Consider the following 15,194-nt stretch of genomic DNA (forward strand, 5'->3'; position numbering starts at 1 on the left):
TCCTACTTCTACGTCGCAAAACATGCCGTATTCATTACGTGGAAGGCATCGCAGCTGTTGAGCTATTTACCTCCGTACGAGCGTGGTAACTCATTTCTACCACCAGCGATCTCGGCACACAACCGGCGCTGGAAACTAAAGCGTAGTGCGTCGCATGCGGACAGCACAAATATGCAGATATGATGCGAAACTTAACGATACCTTGAGGTCACAAGTTGCAGTTGGGACATATGAAGTAGTTACTCGGTAGAAAGCGTGACAAATCAAATATATACGAGTGCACTGTGAGACGCCTGGTTTCATACTTGTATGACCGCACTACTTTCGTAGTTCCAGCAGCGTTGTGCCTGCTAAGTATGAAACGTAGTACGCGCAAAGTAATTAAGGCTCGTAGTTTTATGGACCATGTAAATTGCAGTAAACGTTCGTTTGCTAATTGAGTGAACAAGCTTGTTGTCACGTGCGAGCAGACAAATATGCACAGATTTTACTGGATGATCGCGAACACTCGCTGCCGCAATGCTGGCCTGATAATGAGCGCAAACAGAGTGGAGCGAACACTTCGGGCTCTCTCTCTCTCTCTCTCTCTCTCTCTCTCACTTCAACGAGTCTCCGAAACTTGAGATTACGCGACTCCTACCTTACGTGCGCGGGAAGACAACGCGCATCAAGACACCAGCCTTCTCGGCTCACTCGCACCCGCTTTCCCTCGCCTCCACAACACACGGCGATGTTATCCAACTTAGATTTTACATGGAATATCATGGCAGCGGTGACGACAACGGCGAAGGGTCGCCTTGAATCCACCGTGAAGAACAAAGGAAAGTTATACCTTTTTTTTTTATAGAGGTAGAAAACAATGCTGCCAAATAATAATAGGGAAAAACGAGGGCTTTATAGGAGCAGGAATAAGTGAGTGCAACCACGCAATTAATATTGATGCCGCTAGTGACAGATCTTGAGGGGAGCGTAAGAGAAAGTAAAGAGGCGTAACCAAACAAAATAGGTGTAGATATTCAGCATGCGATGAAACACATGTTCGATTAGTAATTTAATAAAAAGAAATAGTCACAGTAAAGTCGGAAGCCTGTGTACGCACAGATATAGTAGGAATTTCTTTTGAATGTACCCGCTGCGCCACAGCGCGATGAAACGAAACTTTCAATGTCACTTCGGAGACTTACGAGTCCCACAGGCCTTCACGCCTGAAAACGCAGTTGTGCAGCAATGGAAACTGCTTCTCTTGCCGATTTTGCTTGTTAAGCGAAAGTGTATATATGCGCTACTGCTAGAATATATGATGAAGCTTCGAAAACTACGGTTTAAGAAGGGCGAAATAATGATTAATTGAGAGAGGCGTGATCTAAACTCACTTAATGCAGGTGCCTTAAACGATTGTATGGGTTCTCCTCGGCGAGGTTAGGTTTTTCACAACTCGTTCTGTTCTACGCAATTAGAACTATTTGTGCGGACTTCTATAGTCTAAAATCGGCAGTCATCAGGACACAGTTTTCAGTCTACAGTATGTCTACCGGTACACGTGAATAACACAAGGCAAGGTGCGGAGCATGTATTCCATATGCGGCACTTTGTTGCCTGCTGCTTAGATATTTTCAAAAGATTGAAGTAGTTCAGCTCAGCGTGTATAGCTCGCTGCCGGTATGACAACCTACATTTCACGCCCAAAGCTACTAGCCTTGGAAACTACAGACCCACTTGTTATTCTTGCACTCAATTTTAATTCTAATGGCCGTCAAGGATAGCTACACTTCTTTCATTTCGAAGTTTATGTGTTGGAATAAAGCGCAGTTTCTGATGTCTCTCTTAGTCCTCCTCCTTCGCACTGCACGGGGTTTTAATTAAGAACGACCAACTAACCCAATGTCTCCCCCCTTGTTGGCGGAGTTACAGTTTGAAAATTAACAACCCAGTCTTATTTTCTTGTAATTCACGTACATATAATTTTGCCCGAAGCATTCTGCAAGTCAGTGTTCACTTCATGTTACAGCATTTATTTTTTTCTTCCATGTCATCTTTATTTCTCGCAAAACGTTTCCTGCAATTATTATCCCTAATATCATAAAGCACGACTACAATGAAGTGAGCGCCGTATTTTTGCGTCGGGCGAGAGAAATTGGCAGTTTTATCTGAAGGAGCAGCAGCACTGAAAGCAATAGCAAGCTTTAGCGTTGCGCTGAAGGGGTCTGGCGCCAGCGGTGTTGCAGACGCCACGCCTGCAACACCGCTGAAGATTCGGCATTGGTCAGTGTCCAAAGTGCGGACTAAATAAATTTAGCTTCATGGTATGCACACAGATGCTCAGCTGGAAAGCTAATGCGCGTTCGCACTACGTCAGCAGCGGAAGCCAGAACGCTGCCCTGGCTCCGGCAGAGACGGCTGAGTGTAGCGTGACTCTGCGCGTCCATTTGGCTTCCTCGCTTTTGGAGGAAAGCGTCACTTAGCGTCTCCGGAGGCCCTCTATATTTTGCTGTATTCATGGCAGTGGAGATTAGGGATGCCTTTAACAGTGGCTGCATTCACACCCAACAAAAGAATTCCGCCTCACTCCCGCCCTGGCAAAGTGGATGCGCAGGGAAGCGGTTGCGGACGTTAAAGTACCACCCCCCCTACTGACGTTAGACGAAGTTGCACAAGCATCACCACCGCAAGCGACGCACGCCACGCGCGCACGCACGTGTGCGGAAGTGCAGCATACATGCTCATTCTTCTAGGCCCTCCACCAAGCGCAAGTGTGCCTTATTCAGCAAAATAACGTTTGAAAATAAATTGCGTCAGCAGATGCATAATGTACGACTTGCACGTGAGCTGCGGGCATCATGGCCTTGGTTTGTTATTGGAATATACAAGAAAACAACTGTATCACCCGCAAGGGTAGGAGTTTTATTAGTAGCAGTAAGGGTAGTAGTTTTATTGGCCGTATAAACTTTGTAAACATTCGCTTACTTACTGAATTAACAAGCATGGTGTCACGCGCTCACACGCAAACATGAACAGATCTCACTCGATGACCACTGAAACTCGCTGTCAGAACGCTGGAGTACAGAAGCGCAGCAGCCTTGGCGAGCGAATTGACCTTCGTGTTACCTGTCGCTTCAACGCGAAGTAAGCGTCGAGAAAGCAACGCACACGAAGCTTTGAGCCCCCCGCGCGCCTAGACTCTGTAATTATCTCAGTTCGCTTTAAAAATAGGGCCCGCGCAGGCGCATCGTACGTAAAAGCCGCCGGAGTAAAACGTTGAGCTGTTTTGAGCTGCTGCCTTTAATGGCTACTGGCTTCGATGGCTATTGCCGAGCGTTGAGCTGCTATCGTCTGCTCACCCTTGTATGCTTTCACACGCACATGAAGCACACTGCGCGCGGAGACGATGCTATCGCCCTTGCACTTTTTACGGAACGTCACAGTGATGACGACCGACGAAGGCAGAAGTGAGCCTGGATTGCTATCGCAATAAAAACTGTTATACGGAAACTGTCTGTCTGAGTGGCCGCGGCTGGTAGGTGGCAGTATCACAGCATACGTCCTCATCCTTGTAGGCCCTTTGCCTAGCGCAAGTGCGTTATTCTAGTAATTAAATTTCTCAATGCAAAATATGTCAGACAATTTGTATAGTAGGACTTACGCACAACTTGCAGACATGCTAGCAGCGGATTGTAATGCGGATATATGAGAAAACATAATTCTGTTACGCGGATTCCAGCTGCCGTGTTTAGGGTGAGCGCGCCACAAGAAAATCACAACCAACGGTAGGCTAACAGCTTCGCCGTAAAACGCCACTGCCGCGCAGTGGTTAATTTTGATGGCCGAACTTCTCGCGTAGCTTGCAAAGCATCGCCTGTTAAGCATGAAAGGAAGTATAATCTTCTAAGCGGGCGCCGAGCATGTATCGTCGATAGCAGGACAGAGCGACGACGCCGTTGCCAACGGCGAGCATCCGTTGAGCGTCTTCGAACGTCAGCGTAATTACTGTCACAATGAAATATGCTGAGGCATGGTTCAGAGGGAAATAGTCCAGTCGTAGCTCAACCGTGCTACGTGTTTCGCAGACGTGTCGCAACCCCCTGACCCGGGGCACGGTGGGGGCGGACGACTTGATCGTCTACGACTTCAGCAAGAAGACCAAGGCGTGGCGCTCGTTCGAAAGCACCGAAAGCGTCATGGCCAAGGTCAGTGAAGCAGCAGTTTGAATTGTGCATATGCATCGCAGGAGCACTGAAGAGACTGCGAGCGCACGTAGCGTACCACCTGAATTTCCGGACGGGACGTAGAAGAGGCAACACGACCCGTTATTTCTGTGCCTCCTTCACCTTCCCTCTGTAAATTTAGGATGTGCGCTACTGTGATAGGAACCGACAAACTCAGACGCCTCTGTTGTACACGTGATATATTTATTTTATGCAAGCCGCAGAATTCTGTTTGGTGACTTTTCTATGAATACTACTTAAAAAAAAAAACATGCTGGTTTCTATACATTGGCATACACTTAGATAACAGACTTCTACGGCTGTCAAAAAATCTCTGAATTTACTTCATGTTTAGTCTAGCGGTTTTTCTTCCTTACTTTTCTTTTTTGTATCCTGTAATGAGATGCCATGCATTGCTATTTTTACACATATTGCGTACAACTGGCGTCAAAACCTCACGGGCTGCAGGATATGAAATGCGAGAAAGTCAGGCAAACTATGCAATACTGTTTCAAATCAAATGCTATGAGTTTCTTATTGCTCGAGAACATTTTTCAACAGCAGGTGTTATACGACAAACGCGTAGTAGTGCAACTTGGAAGTCTGGATATTAGGCTGCAGGGAAAATAAAAAACAGGCTTTTCTGAAATCCCGCGCTCCGTAAACTTGTAACGCCAACTTACAGAAAAAAGGTTGCATGTGCGCATATACAGTCCCTGCCCTACGTTTCATGTTTACGAGCTGCTAATATAGTTCGCGAAGCATTTCGAGGCTTTCCGGCTGCGTTCCCTGACATTCGATGTGAAATTGAATATTTGAATTGATTTGAAAATAACGGTGATATGAGCTTTTTAAGGGTGTCTACAAATTCAAACAAAAGAAAAAGACAATTATTATTATCGGCACCTAAGTTCGCATGCAGTGAAAGACAAGACTTAAAGGACATGAACTTCTCCTCGCTGCTGTTTCGACATTTCCGTTAAACGTAACAATTTCCTTGCTTTATTCACTTCTATTTCGCATGGTTGTGAAAAACGAAAAATCGAGCCCGTCTCGTCTCCTCGTTCTTTTTCTTTTTTTGTCGAAACTCTGCTTGGGGTAAAAGACAGGCACCGCACTGTGCAGCATAATGCGCTGCCAGCCAAAATATCGCAGAGTTCGAAGATATTACAGAACACATCACGTTATCAAAAATACTTTCCGTGCGCGGCGCAGATGAAGTTATACTGGCTCCAAGAACTCCAGATGAGAAACTTGTCGGCGATGTGGCAGTAAACGCGCTCAGTGAGTGGGTTGTGCACACTTTAATTAACGGGTTCTTTCCTGTGCGTTTCCCTTTCTCTTCAACTTCAATCATTGAGAAATTGACAGAACAATCTCTTACCACCGCCTTTGCAAGTCCTAAGGAAAGGAAGCGGGACGTATGGGCACTGTTTTACAGATTTCTTAGCGCAAGCCCTAATGAAAGTGCAGCACAGGGTAATTACGGGCGTTGCTTCGTGCAGCCTTCCCTAATTGTTAAGCTAGCTACCCTGCGAAGCAATCTGCGGCGTATCAGCGGTGCAGCCAACTTTTAAATCGGCGATTACGTGCGCCGCCGTGATTTGTCGTATGCTGCGCTACCTGTCGGGCAATCACGTTAGGTTGCGTTATGTCTAGTGAAAGTGCGCCCCGCTTTATTTTTCTTTATTTTCTTTTTTACGCGAGACTAGAGGCATCATTGTAGGAGGGCACGCTTCAGCTTGGAAGAGCGAGTTGAGCTTCTAGCAGAAGAATCTCTTGTTAGATTAGGTATAGTGTAGTCGAAGTTTCAGTAATCGACTGTCTGCAGTGCTTTTTTGGGGTCTTCATCACGTCGTCTCTAATGTTTATGCGAAGCTGTAGGGATTTGCAGATGTGGAAGACATTCGTATTCTTAAGCTTCTATGAAACTGGAAATATAGAATTTGCTGTTTTTTTTTTTATCCTTCGTTCACTGATACGTGTTCGCTGCACGCGCAAAAGATACCGCATGCGCGCTCCGTCTGGCATGGCTCATTTACGCGAGCGATGGACGATCTGTTCCTTGAGGCAGAAACCTGTGATCGTCCTGCGCACTTCAATAATGGGCGCGCAAGCAGCAAAGACGGCAATAACGCCGACCAGGCCAGGAGAGGAGCGCCAAATGGGAACGCTAACATTTGTTCGGATTGTATTGTGTATATAATATCGTAATGTAATCTTGGATTCAGTGTATATCTGACACAGTGCTTTTTCTGGCACAGTAATGCTAAATGTGTTTCGTCTCCATTGCTGATGCGTGGTTGGAGCGCAGTCAAGCTGCAGTGTAGCAGCCTTTTCTCCGACCACCTTTTTCGCCTTGTAAGGTTGCGAAATAAGGTTGCTTTGATAGCTTGATTGACTGATTGATATATATACACACATAATATAATATAAATAGATGTTAGCGTCACCATACTAAATATATATATAATCATAGTTACTCATATGAGGGTTAGTTTTAGCTAGAAGTAAACCTCATGCGACTAATAAAGATCGGGTCCCTCGCTTTCCTTTCTTCTCGTTTAGTACGTGGGAAGACGGCCCAGCGGTAGCGTAATGCGAAGACGTGGGTTCGTGCGCCAGCTGCGGCCAGTTGTTTTTTCATCCACATTTATTTTCATTTATTTTTCGTTTGTGTAATTCAGTTCATAAGTAAAAATAATTTTTCCCCTATGCTCTCCTTGGCATCTTTGTTGGCTTCTTACGAGACTATATATATCGAAGCTGCAGAACCGAGACCACACGTCCGTGGTCTATACGGTGATATCGCATCTCCTTACCACAAGAAAAAAACAAGTGATTATTTTCCCCCTGACCATCGCGCACACCCCATGGCGGCGTCTAGCACACTAAAACGAAACAAAACCAGAAAGATGTGCAAATGTGGGATTTCTCTTCGGGAAAAGATTGGAAAGGCGCATTATCAACGCCACAAACGAAATTATTGGCGCTGCGTCCACAACTAAATCAAACACGCGCTTTCTCAGCAAGTTGCGACTGAATCACCGCATGCGGTGACGCCTGAAAAGCGGTGCCGTTGCGTGGTGTGCCCGCCTTCTTTTCGAGCTCAGCAAATATTTTCTCGCACCGCTAGCCCATCAGAATTCAGTTTCAATGGAGGATATTCGCGCGCAACAATACTGGCACAAATAACGTCGTTCGAAGCTTTGCACTATGCTGATACAAGATGCTGCTCTTCATTGTGATATCTTAATGAGCCCGTAATAAGAATTTTAATGAGTCCGGCTAAGGCTGTGTCGGGGCATCATGCTAGCCCGACTGGCAAAAACCTGTTTTTTAATGTAGACACGGCTACTTCTTATTCATTCTAACGGCGAAAGGCGCAGGGTTTTTTTTTCTTTCTGTTTTTCGTGTTCTTTGTATAGTGGGAAAATTCAATCAAAATGTATTTTCTTTTTCTTCAATATCTTCTAGCATCAGATAACGTTTTCAATTCGAACGTGGACATTCGCGAACGTACAGAATAGAGCGCAGTCGCTGAATCTTCTGATCACGTGCACAACGTTTTGGTATGGTTTTAAGAGTGCCTCAAATCGTTACTAGAACAGAAACGGGACGACAATCTGTTTCGCGACCTTTTCAAGGCGACGCCGGAAAGCTCCAACTCCGCAGAGCAGCTAGGACTCGTCGACTTGAGTGTTCGTCGGAAATAAAAGGCACGAACCGGGAGCAGTTCCTCCTTCGGCCTTACACAAAGAGAGAGGCTTCGAAACTGATTTCTCTCTTCCGAAGCATCTATACCGCTTTGTGCAGATTTTCACTTCAGCCGTCTCTCAATAAGACCCACCTTCTGTCTTCAATGACCGACTTTAAACTTCAAGTCGTCGTTAGGACAAGCGTGAGAATACTCAATAAGGAGTACCTTTCAGGAAGCAAAACATGCGACGTCCATCGCTAATGTGCGGCTCTCTCCGAGAAGTTAATTGGTTTCGGCTTTTGCTAGCTTTCAGTTGTGCAGCCCTGCTCTACGTATTTATGGGAGGCAAACATAGACAGGTGCAATATGAGGCGCAGTACTAAGCTAGGTTTCTAAAGCTCTCGGAGTAACCAATCTCGGAACAACATCCACTTCCCTTCCTTCTTTCTTTCTTTCACTGATTCTTTCTTTCATTCTCTCTCTCTCTCTCTTCGTTTTTTTCTTGCTCTCTCTCTACCGTTATTTCTTTCTTTGTTTCCTTTCTTTTATTTCGGTGGCGCGTCACTACTTAACCGCGCAGCGCGATTGTAGCTATCATTTAGTTTGTTCCAAGCCGGAGAATACTCCCCGTCATTATCATCGTCAGCCTATTATTAGGTCCACTGCAGGACGAAGGCCTCTCCCTGTGATCTTCAATTACCCCTGTCCTTCGCCAACAGATTCCAACTATAGCGCCTGTGAATTTCTCAATTTCATCACCTCTCCTAGTGTTCTGCAGTCATCGACTGCACTTCTCTTGGCACCCATTCTAAAGGCTGATTGGCGATCCTGAACTCTTGTCCCCTGCCCGGCAATTGATCATTACCTTTGTCTTCTGCAGATTAATCTTTGACCCCACTCTTACACTCTTTCTGTTAAGGTCCTCAATCATTCATTGCAACTCGTCCCCACTGTTGCTGAACAGGACAATGTCGTCTGCAAACCGAAGGTTGCTGAGATATTCGCGGTTGATCCTCACTCCTGAGCCTTCTCAGTTTAATACCTTGACTACCTCTGCCAAGCATGCAGTGAATAGCATTGGAGAGATTGTGCCTTCTTGTCTGACCCCTTTCTTTATAGATATTTTCCCACTTTTCTTGTGTTATAATTAAGGGTGCTGTGGAGTCTCTGTATATATCTTACAAGATATTTACGTGAGCCTCCTGTGCTCGCTGATTACGTAACGCCTATGTAACCACTGATATCTCTGCTGAATCAACTGTCTTTTCGTAACCTATGAAATCATATAGAGAGGCTGATTGTACTCTGCAGATTTCTCAATTACCTGATCGATGATGTGGATGTGTTCATTGTACAGTATCCATTCTGAAGCCAGCCTGTTCTCTTCGTTGATTGAAGTAAAGTGTTGCTCTTATTCTATTGTAAAATATTTTTGCGCATATTTTATACAATGCTGGAAGTAAGCTAATCTGCCTATAATTTTTCAATTCTTTAAGGTCTGACGTTTTGTGGATTAGCATAACCGTGACATTTTTTTTCACTTCTCTGGGACCCTTGAATTCGTCAGACATTTGGTATAAAGGGCCGCAAGCTTTTTAAACATAATGTCTCTTCCTTCTTTAATTCTTTCTCCTCCTGCCGCTTTTCCTCGTTTCATGTCTTGTAAGGCCCTTCTGATTTCATCGCTAGATTTAGAAGGAGCCTCTGCAACCTGTTCATTACGACGTTGAATCTAGGTATCGTGGCTGCTATGGGTATAGCACAGGTAAGTATAGAATTATTCCGCTGCTTTTACTATGTCTTCAAAATTGCTGATCATATTACGCCGCTTATCTTTCAGAGTATATATCTTGGCTTGTCCTATTCCAAGTTTTCTTCTCACTTATTTCATGCTGCGTTCATTTTTTACTGCTTTCTCAGTCTTTCTTACGTTATAATTTTGAACATCCCTTATTTTCTCCTTGTTTGTCAGTTCTGACAATTTCGCGAATTCTTTCTGGTTTCTTGAGTTGGGCCACTGATTCTTTGTCGTTTCTTTATTAGGTCCTTCGCTGAGAGCTTACTTATTGATTACCTTGGTGGGTTACCTCCTGCTTCAATTTCTGCTTCTTAATCTAGCCTAATTACGGTTTCATTAATTACCTCTATCTCATCTTCATCTCGCCGTTCTAAGGCTGCATATTCGTTTACAAATACCTGCCTGAATTGCTCTGCTTTTACCCTTATTATGTCAAGGTTGGCCTGTTTCTTCTTGAACTATTTTACTCTTTGTCTATTCAAATTGATATGAATCCGTCCCTAACGTATGGTCACTGAACTTTACCCTGCCTAACACTTCTACATCCTGCACTACACTGGGATCGGCAGAAAGTATGAAATCAATTTCGTTTCTTGTTTCACCATTAGGGCTTTTCCAGGTACACTTTCTTGCTACGCTTCCTGAAGAAGGTGTTCATTATTCGCAGCTTATTCCTTTCCGCGAATTCTGCCAACATCTCTCCTCTAGTGTTTCTGGAATTGGCGCCGAGTTGCCAACTTGTTGTTCACCAGCCTGCTTCTTCCCCATTTTTGCATTGAAGTCGCCCATTACTACAGTATACTGAGTTTTACATTTCTCATTGCTAATTCCACATGTTAATAAAACTGATCTACTTCATCATCATCATAATTGGAGGTTGGAGCCTAGGATTGCACTACCTTTAATCTATACCTCTTATTAGATTCCTTATGACTACTGCTACCCCCTCATTAATGCTGCAGAATTCATCAATGTTGCCAGCTATGTCCTTATGGATTCGGAATCCTACTTCGCAGTGCTTCTTATCTGGAAATCGTCTGTAGCAGAGGACGTGGCCTTTAGTCAGCGCTGTATAAACCTCACCAGTTCTTCTAAGCTCACTAAAGCCAATGATATCCCAAACAATGCCTGATAGTTCCTGAAACAGGCCTGCTAAGCTAGCCTCACTCGAGAGAGTTTGGGTGTTAAATGTTTCCAGGGTCAGTTTCCATTGGTGGCCTGTCCGGGTCCGGAGATTCTTAGCACCCTCGGCTGCGTTACAGGCCTAACCGCTGCCTTGGTCAATTACTCCGCAGATGACGCGTACTGAGGGCCATTGGTTGATCGAATGAGTGATTAGTCCCCTGTATCTATAATCTTACGTGCGCAGGTACGCAAGTGCTACCAGTTGATGCGCACGTCAGGCTTCGCCACATTCGGCTGGGCCATGTACGACGTCGACCTGGAGGACCACAGCACCGCATGCGTGTCCAAGGCTCACAACGAGCCCAGCGTCAACCGGATCGTGCAGGCCAAGCAGTTGTTAAAGAGCATGGCAGCCAACAACGCGCCGGCCGCCTGACTCTTAATAGGCGCCGAACACCTGAAAGCCGTACTTTCGTTTTGCGGAAGCTGTAGAAAGTATATCTTATCGCAGGAACTCAATCGTGCAAGTTCATAATCTGTGTGAGCTCGTTGCCCACGCTACGCGGCATTGGGGAGACGAAGCACTAAGCTTGTCTAGCGTAACGATTCCATCCGCTGTGTTCTAGTTCATTGTTATCGTGCATCTTTTACGACCTGCCGATAGCTGTGATAATGTGGGCCGAGCGCCGCTCGTGCCACTAAGAAAATGTGCAAAGTTAGAGCAACGGAATAGGATCGTTACATTATATAATGGCCCTTCTTTACTACAATCTTTCTCTCGCCAACTCCTTGCTTTGTTGGTGGTAACCTCTCAATAATATTGTAAAAGACAAGAAAGAAAAATAACCAAATAAGAGGGACACGGCAGATACGTGGTAACAGTACCTTACTTATCTGGACTGTCATTTATTCTATTGTAATTCAATTTAGGCAGGTCTACGCATCCGGGACATCAACGGCCATCGCTCGTACAGCGACAGTTAGGTGTGAAAATGCACTACTCTAAATGAGCCAGCGTCGTATTTTCGCCAACAGTTATGCGCGCATTCGGCTACTCTCAAAGCGCGGATGCATCGCATATGCCTTTGCACTAAATACTAAGAAATTCTCGCGGAGCTCTTACTACGGGAAACAGTGCAACTTTTCAAATGTTACGTGGTGTCCGCTAAAGTTGCGATGTGGCAATTTGGGAGTTCTAATGATTCCTGAACCACTGCGTATTTTTAAGCACCCGAAATAGAATGGGAATGGAATGATGGTACAAGTCAGTCAAGTGAAATAGGAACAGAATGGAAGCCCGAAATTCTATAATGCAGTTGGAATCAATTGAACACCTAGACCTGGAGCGCTATATGTTGATTATGAGCGAGACTACGAAACTATAAGACCAGTTAATTTGTTATTCAGACCAAAGCAGACTTGGGCAATATATTGCATTTGTACCGTAATAGTTCTGCGGAAACCCACAAGATTGAGATAAGCAATTAATTAAGGTAAAATGAGACATACACTCAATCGTAGCAATTGCTACGATTGTGTGGATGTCTCATTTCTCCTTAATTGCATTCCTCCTGTACTGGCTATTTCCGTGTCCAGATATAGGCGACTACTTCTACCGCTGTATCTATAAACAACACGGTATTCTGAGTGCCCGTTCTGCATTTCTCAAGACCTGACGACACTTCTGAAGATTGAAGTGCGTTTAAAGAGAGCAACTTCTACTTGTCAATAATTATTCAGTTTAGCAATATTCTGCATGACCAATGACACAAGGAAAGAGGCGAGCAACGACATTCGAAATGCTTGTACCCTGCCCTGCGCGAGCCCACGGTAATTTGGAACGCGCCATGTTTCTTCGCCCACTGTCAAGTATCTAGAACGCCCTACAACAGGAGGTTAAGTATGTTCTGGAAAAATGGTGCTTATTATATGCTCCGAGATCTGAAAATAACCCTGGAAAACATATCAGCACGTTTCGCTTTTATATTAATCATCAAAGTTGCAGAATAACCTAGCTGAACGCATGACATGTGTTATGGTGTAAGATTATCTTGTATTCTGCTTTACTCAGATAAAAAAGTCACAGTTTCGCCTGAACGGCGAATCATCGATTACGATAGCAAATTAGCAGACAGCTATACGAAGTAAGGAGAACAGTTTTATCGGCCGCATAAACATTTAAACATTCGCTTACCAAATTAACAAGCATGGTATCACACGCGCAAAATCACACAGAAACACATTTCCCTCGATGACCGCAGAAACTCGCTATCAAAACGCTGGAGTGAGGAATCACGGAAGCAGCAGCGAGCGAATTGACCTTCGTGCTGCCTCTCGTTTCAATGGCAACTAAGCGGCGAATACGCAGTACACACGAAGCTATAAGCATTCGGCACATTCTGTCGTCATCGCATATCGCTTTCAAGATAGGGCCCGCGCGGCCGCGCCATACGCAACCCTCCCCCCGCTGCCTTGCGCGCGACGGAAGACTGCGCTTCCCCACCACTTTCCTCTCTTGCGCGCATCAGATTGAGCCGCCATGGTCGTCTCACCCTTTGCACCCTTTCACTCGCACATACAGCTTACGGCGAGCGTCGACGACGTTATCGCCCTGGGACTTTGCACGGAACACCACGGCGACAGCGACGTCGATGGCGACGGCAGAAATGCGCTTGGAGTGTTCACATGATTGCTATCGCAATAAAATAATTTAGTAAAATCTCAGCTTTTTGGAATTGGTGGACTATTTTGGAATCAAGCCACGCTTCTATCACAGCATCCGATGTGGTCGTGAACCGTTAACACGTGTGCAGCTAATGTGAAGCTAACTTCAGCGGACCCGAGCGGGCAGCTGTATGCTACTATTTAAAATACAAATTCACCATGACGCCAGAAATTAACGTCGTGTTTGACCGTAATGCTAAACTGAAGAAAACCTGCACAAACACGGCGGATCACAATTTCCCTTTCGAAGGCATCGATCATTATGAACTACTTTTGTTTAAATTATGCTGTTGAAGAAGCCTGCAGGGTGACAAAATCTTTGCTCAGATTCCTCCCTTTTTCTAAGTATGGACAAGGAAAGGGCGGTGGAAGAGTATACCACATGACAGGCTGTCAAGACAAATTGACATGTTTAGGAGATATTTTGATCGCAAGAACTGAATATATATGGCTATCACGTCACATATTCGGAACTTCTAATCCGCGCGGCTAAGATGTTTGCTGGGGCTATTCGACAAGCAAGCTAATAAAATTTATGTAATGTTTCATGTATTTATTTGTCTAAACCAATTAGACGTGTAATTGTCTTATATATCCACCTTGTATATGTGTTTCTGAAATAAGGCCCATGATGTATGGGCTCCGCATTGACCAGGTATGGGATCTGCCAGGATCTGGCACCTGCTTTACCATAAGAGCGTTCGTGCAATGCTTTTTTTGAGGGCTCATGGTCGTTTGCACTGCAGATAGATTTTTAACTAAATGAATATTGACAAAATACCTCTTTTTAAACTATATATATAAGAGAGATTGTAGGCAACAACACGCTGCAGTCCTAACAGGTCGCTACGGATGGTTATTCTCCGAGAAAATTCAACGTAGTATAATAATGTCTATATTAGTTCAAAAATGTTTACAGGTTGTTAGGCAGTCAAGCGCAAGTAGTGAACGATTACAGAGAAGGCGTTTCGTTTTCTAGAATTGGAGGAATGGAAGGAACAAGCTCAGCTACTCCAGGAATGGGAATGGTCCAGCATTCACCGATTCCGTGTAGTTAAAAGAAGTTGAATCACGGGGGATCTTGACTCCCCGGAATGGAGTGGGAATGGAATGGGAACGGAATCGGTGCGACTCTAGTCTCAAACTACGAAAGCCGCAGAAACGCGCTCTGTCTTAATGGCTACTGAAATCAAACTTCATTGACATCCGCGGGCTCCATTGACTTCCTTCCACGAGCTCGCACGAAGGAGCCAAGTAAACGCGCTAACTTCCATGACCTTTTGTTTCAATAGCCATTGAAAGCGAGCGTGCGATTGTAGCACTTTCCTGACAGGACATTTTGCTGATCTTTGTACTTAGTGGGAAAAAATTAAATTATGGGGTTTTACGTGCCAAAACCACTTTCTGATTATGAGGCACGCCGTAGTGGAGGACTCCGGAAATTTCGACCACTTGGGGTTCTTTAACGTACACCTAAATCTAAGTACCACGGGTGTTTTCGCATTTCGCCCCCATCGAAATGTAGCCGCCGTGGCCGGGATTCGATCCCGCGATCTCGTGCTCAGCAGCCCAACACTATAGCCACTCACCAACCATGGCGGTATACTTAGTGGAAGGCGACGATATACTACATATCGGACGACAC

At 45.0% G+C, this 15,194-nt stretch overlaps 1 protein-coding gene across 1 annotated transcript in view; it reads left to right on the plus strand.

Annotated features, from left to right (window-relative positions):
* LOC129387512 (uncharacterized) overlaps nt 1–11,344 on the plus strand; it is an 85,028-nt gene extending 73,684 nt beyond the window's left edge. The window contains exons 15-16 of the mRNA XM_055076482.2: nt 4,065–4,184; nt 11,070–11,344. Coding sequence (XP_054932457.1) covers nt 4,065–4,184; nt 11,070–11,261 — 312 coding nt within the window. The 3' untranslated portion in view covers nt 11,262–11,344. The remainder of the gene's footprint in view (nt 1–4,064; nt 4,185–11,069) is intronic.
* The last annotated feature ends 3,850 nt before the right edge of the window (nt 11,345–15,194 follow it).

The sequence above is a fragment of the Dermacentor andersoni genome, chromosome 2 (genome assembly GCF_023375885.2).
Source record: "Dermacentor andersoni chromosome 2, qqDerAnde1_hic_scaffold, whole genome shotgun sequence".
Taxonomy (NCBI): Eukaryota; Metazoa; Arthropoda; class Arachnida; order Ixodida; family Ixodidae; genus Dermacentor; species Dermacentor andersoni.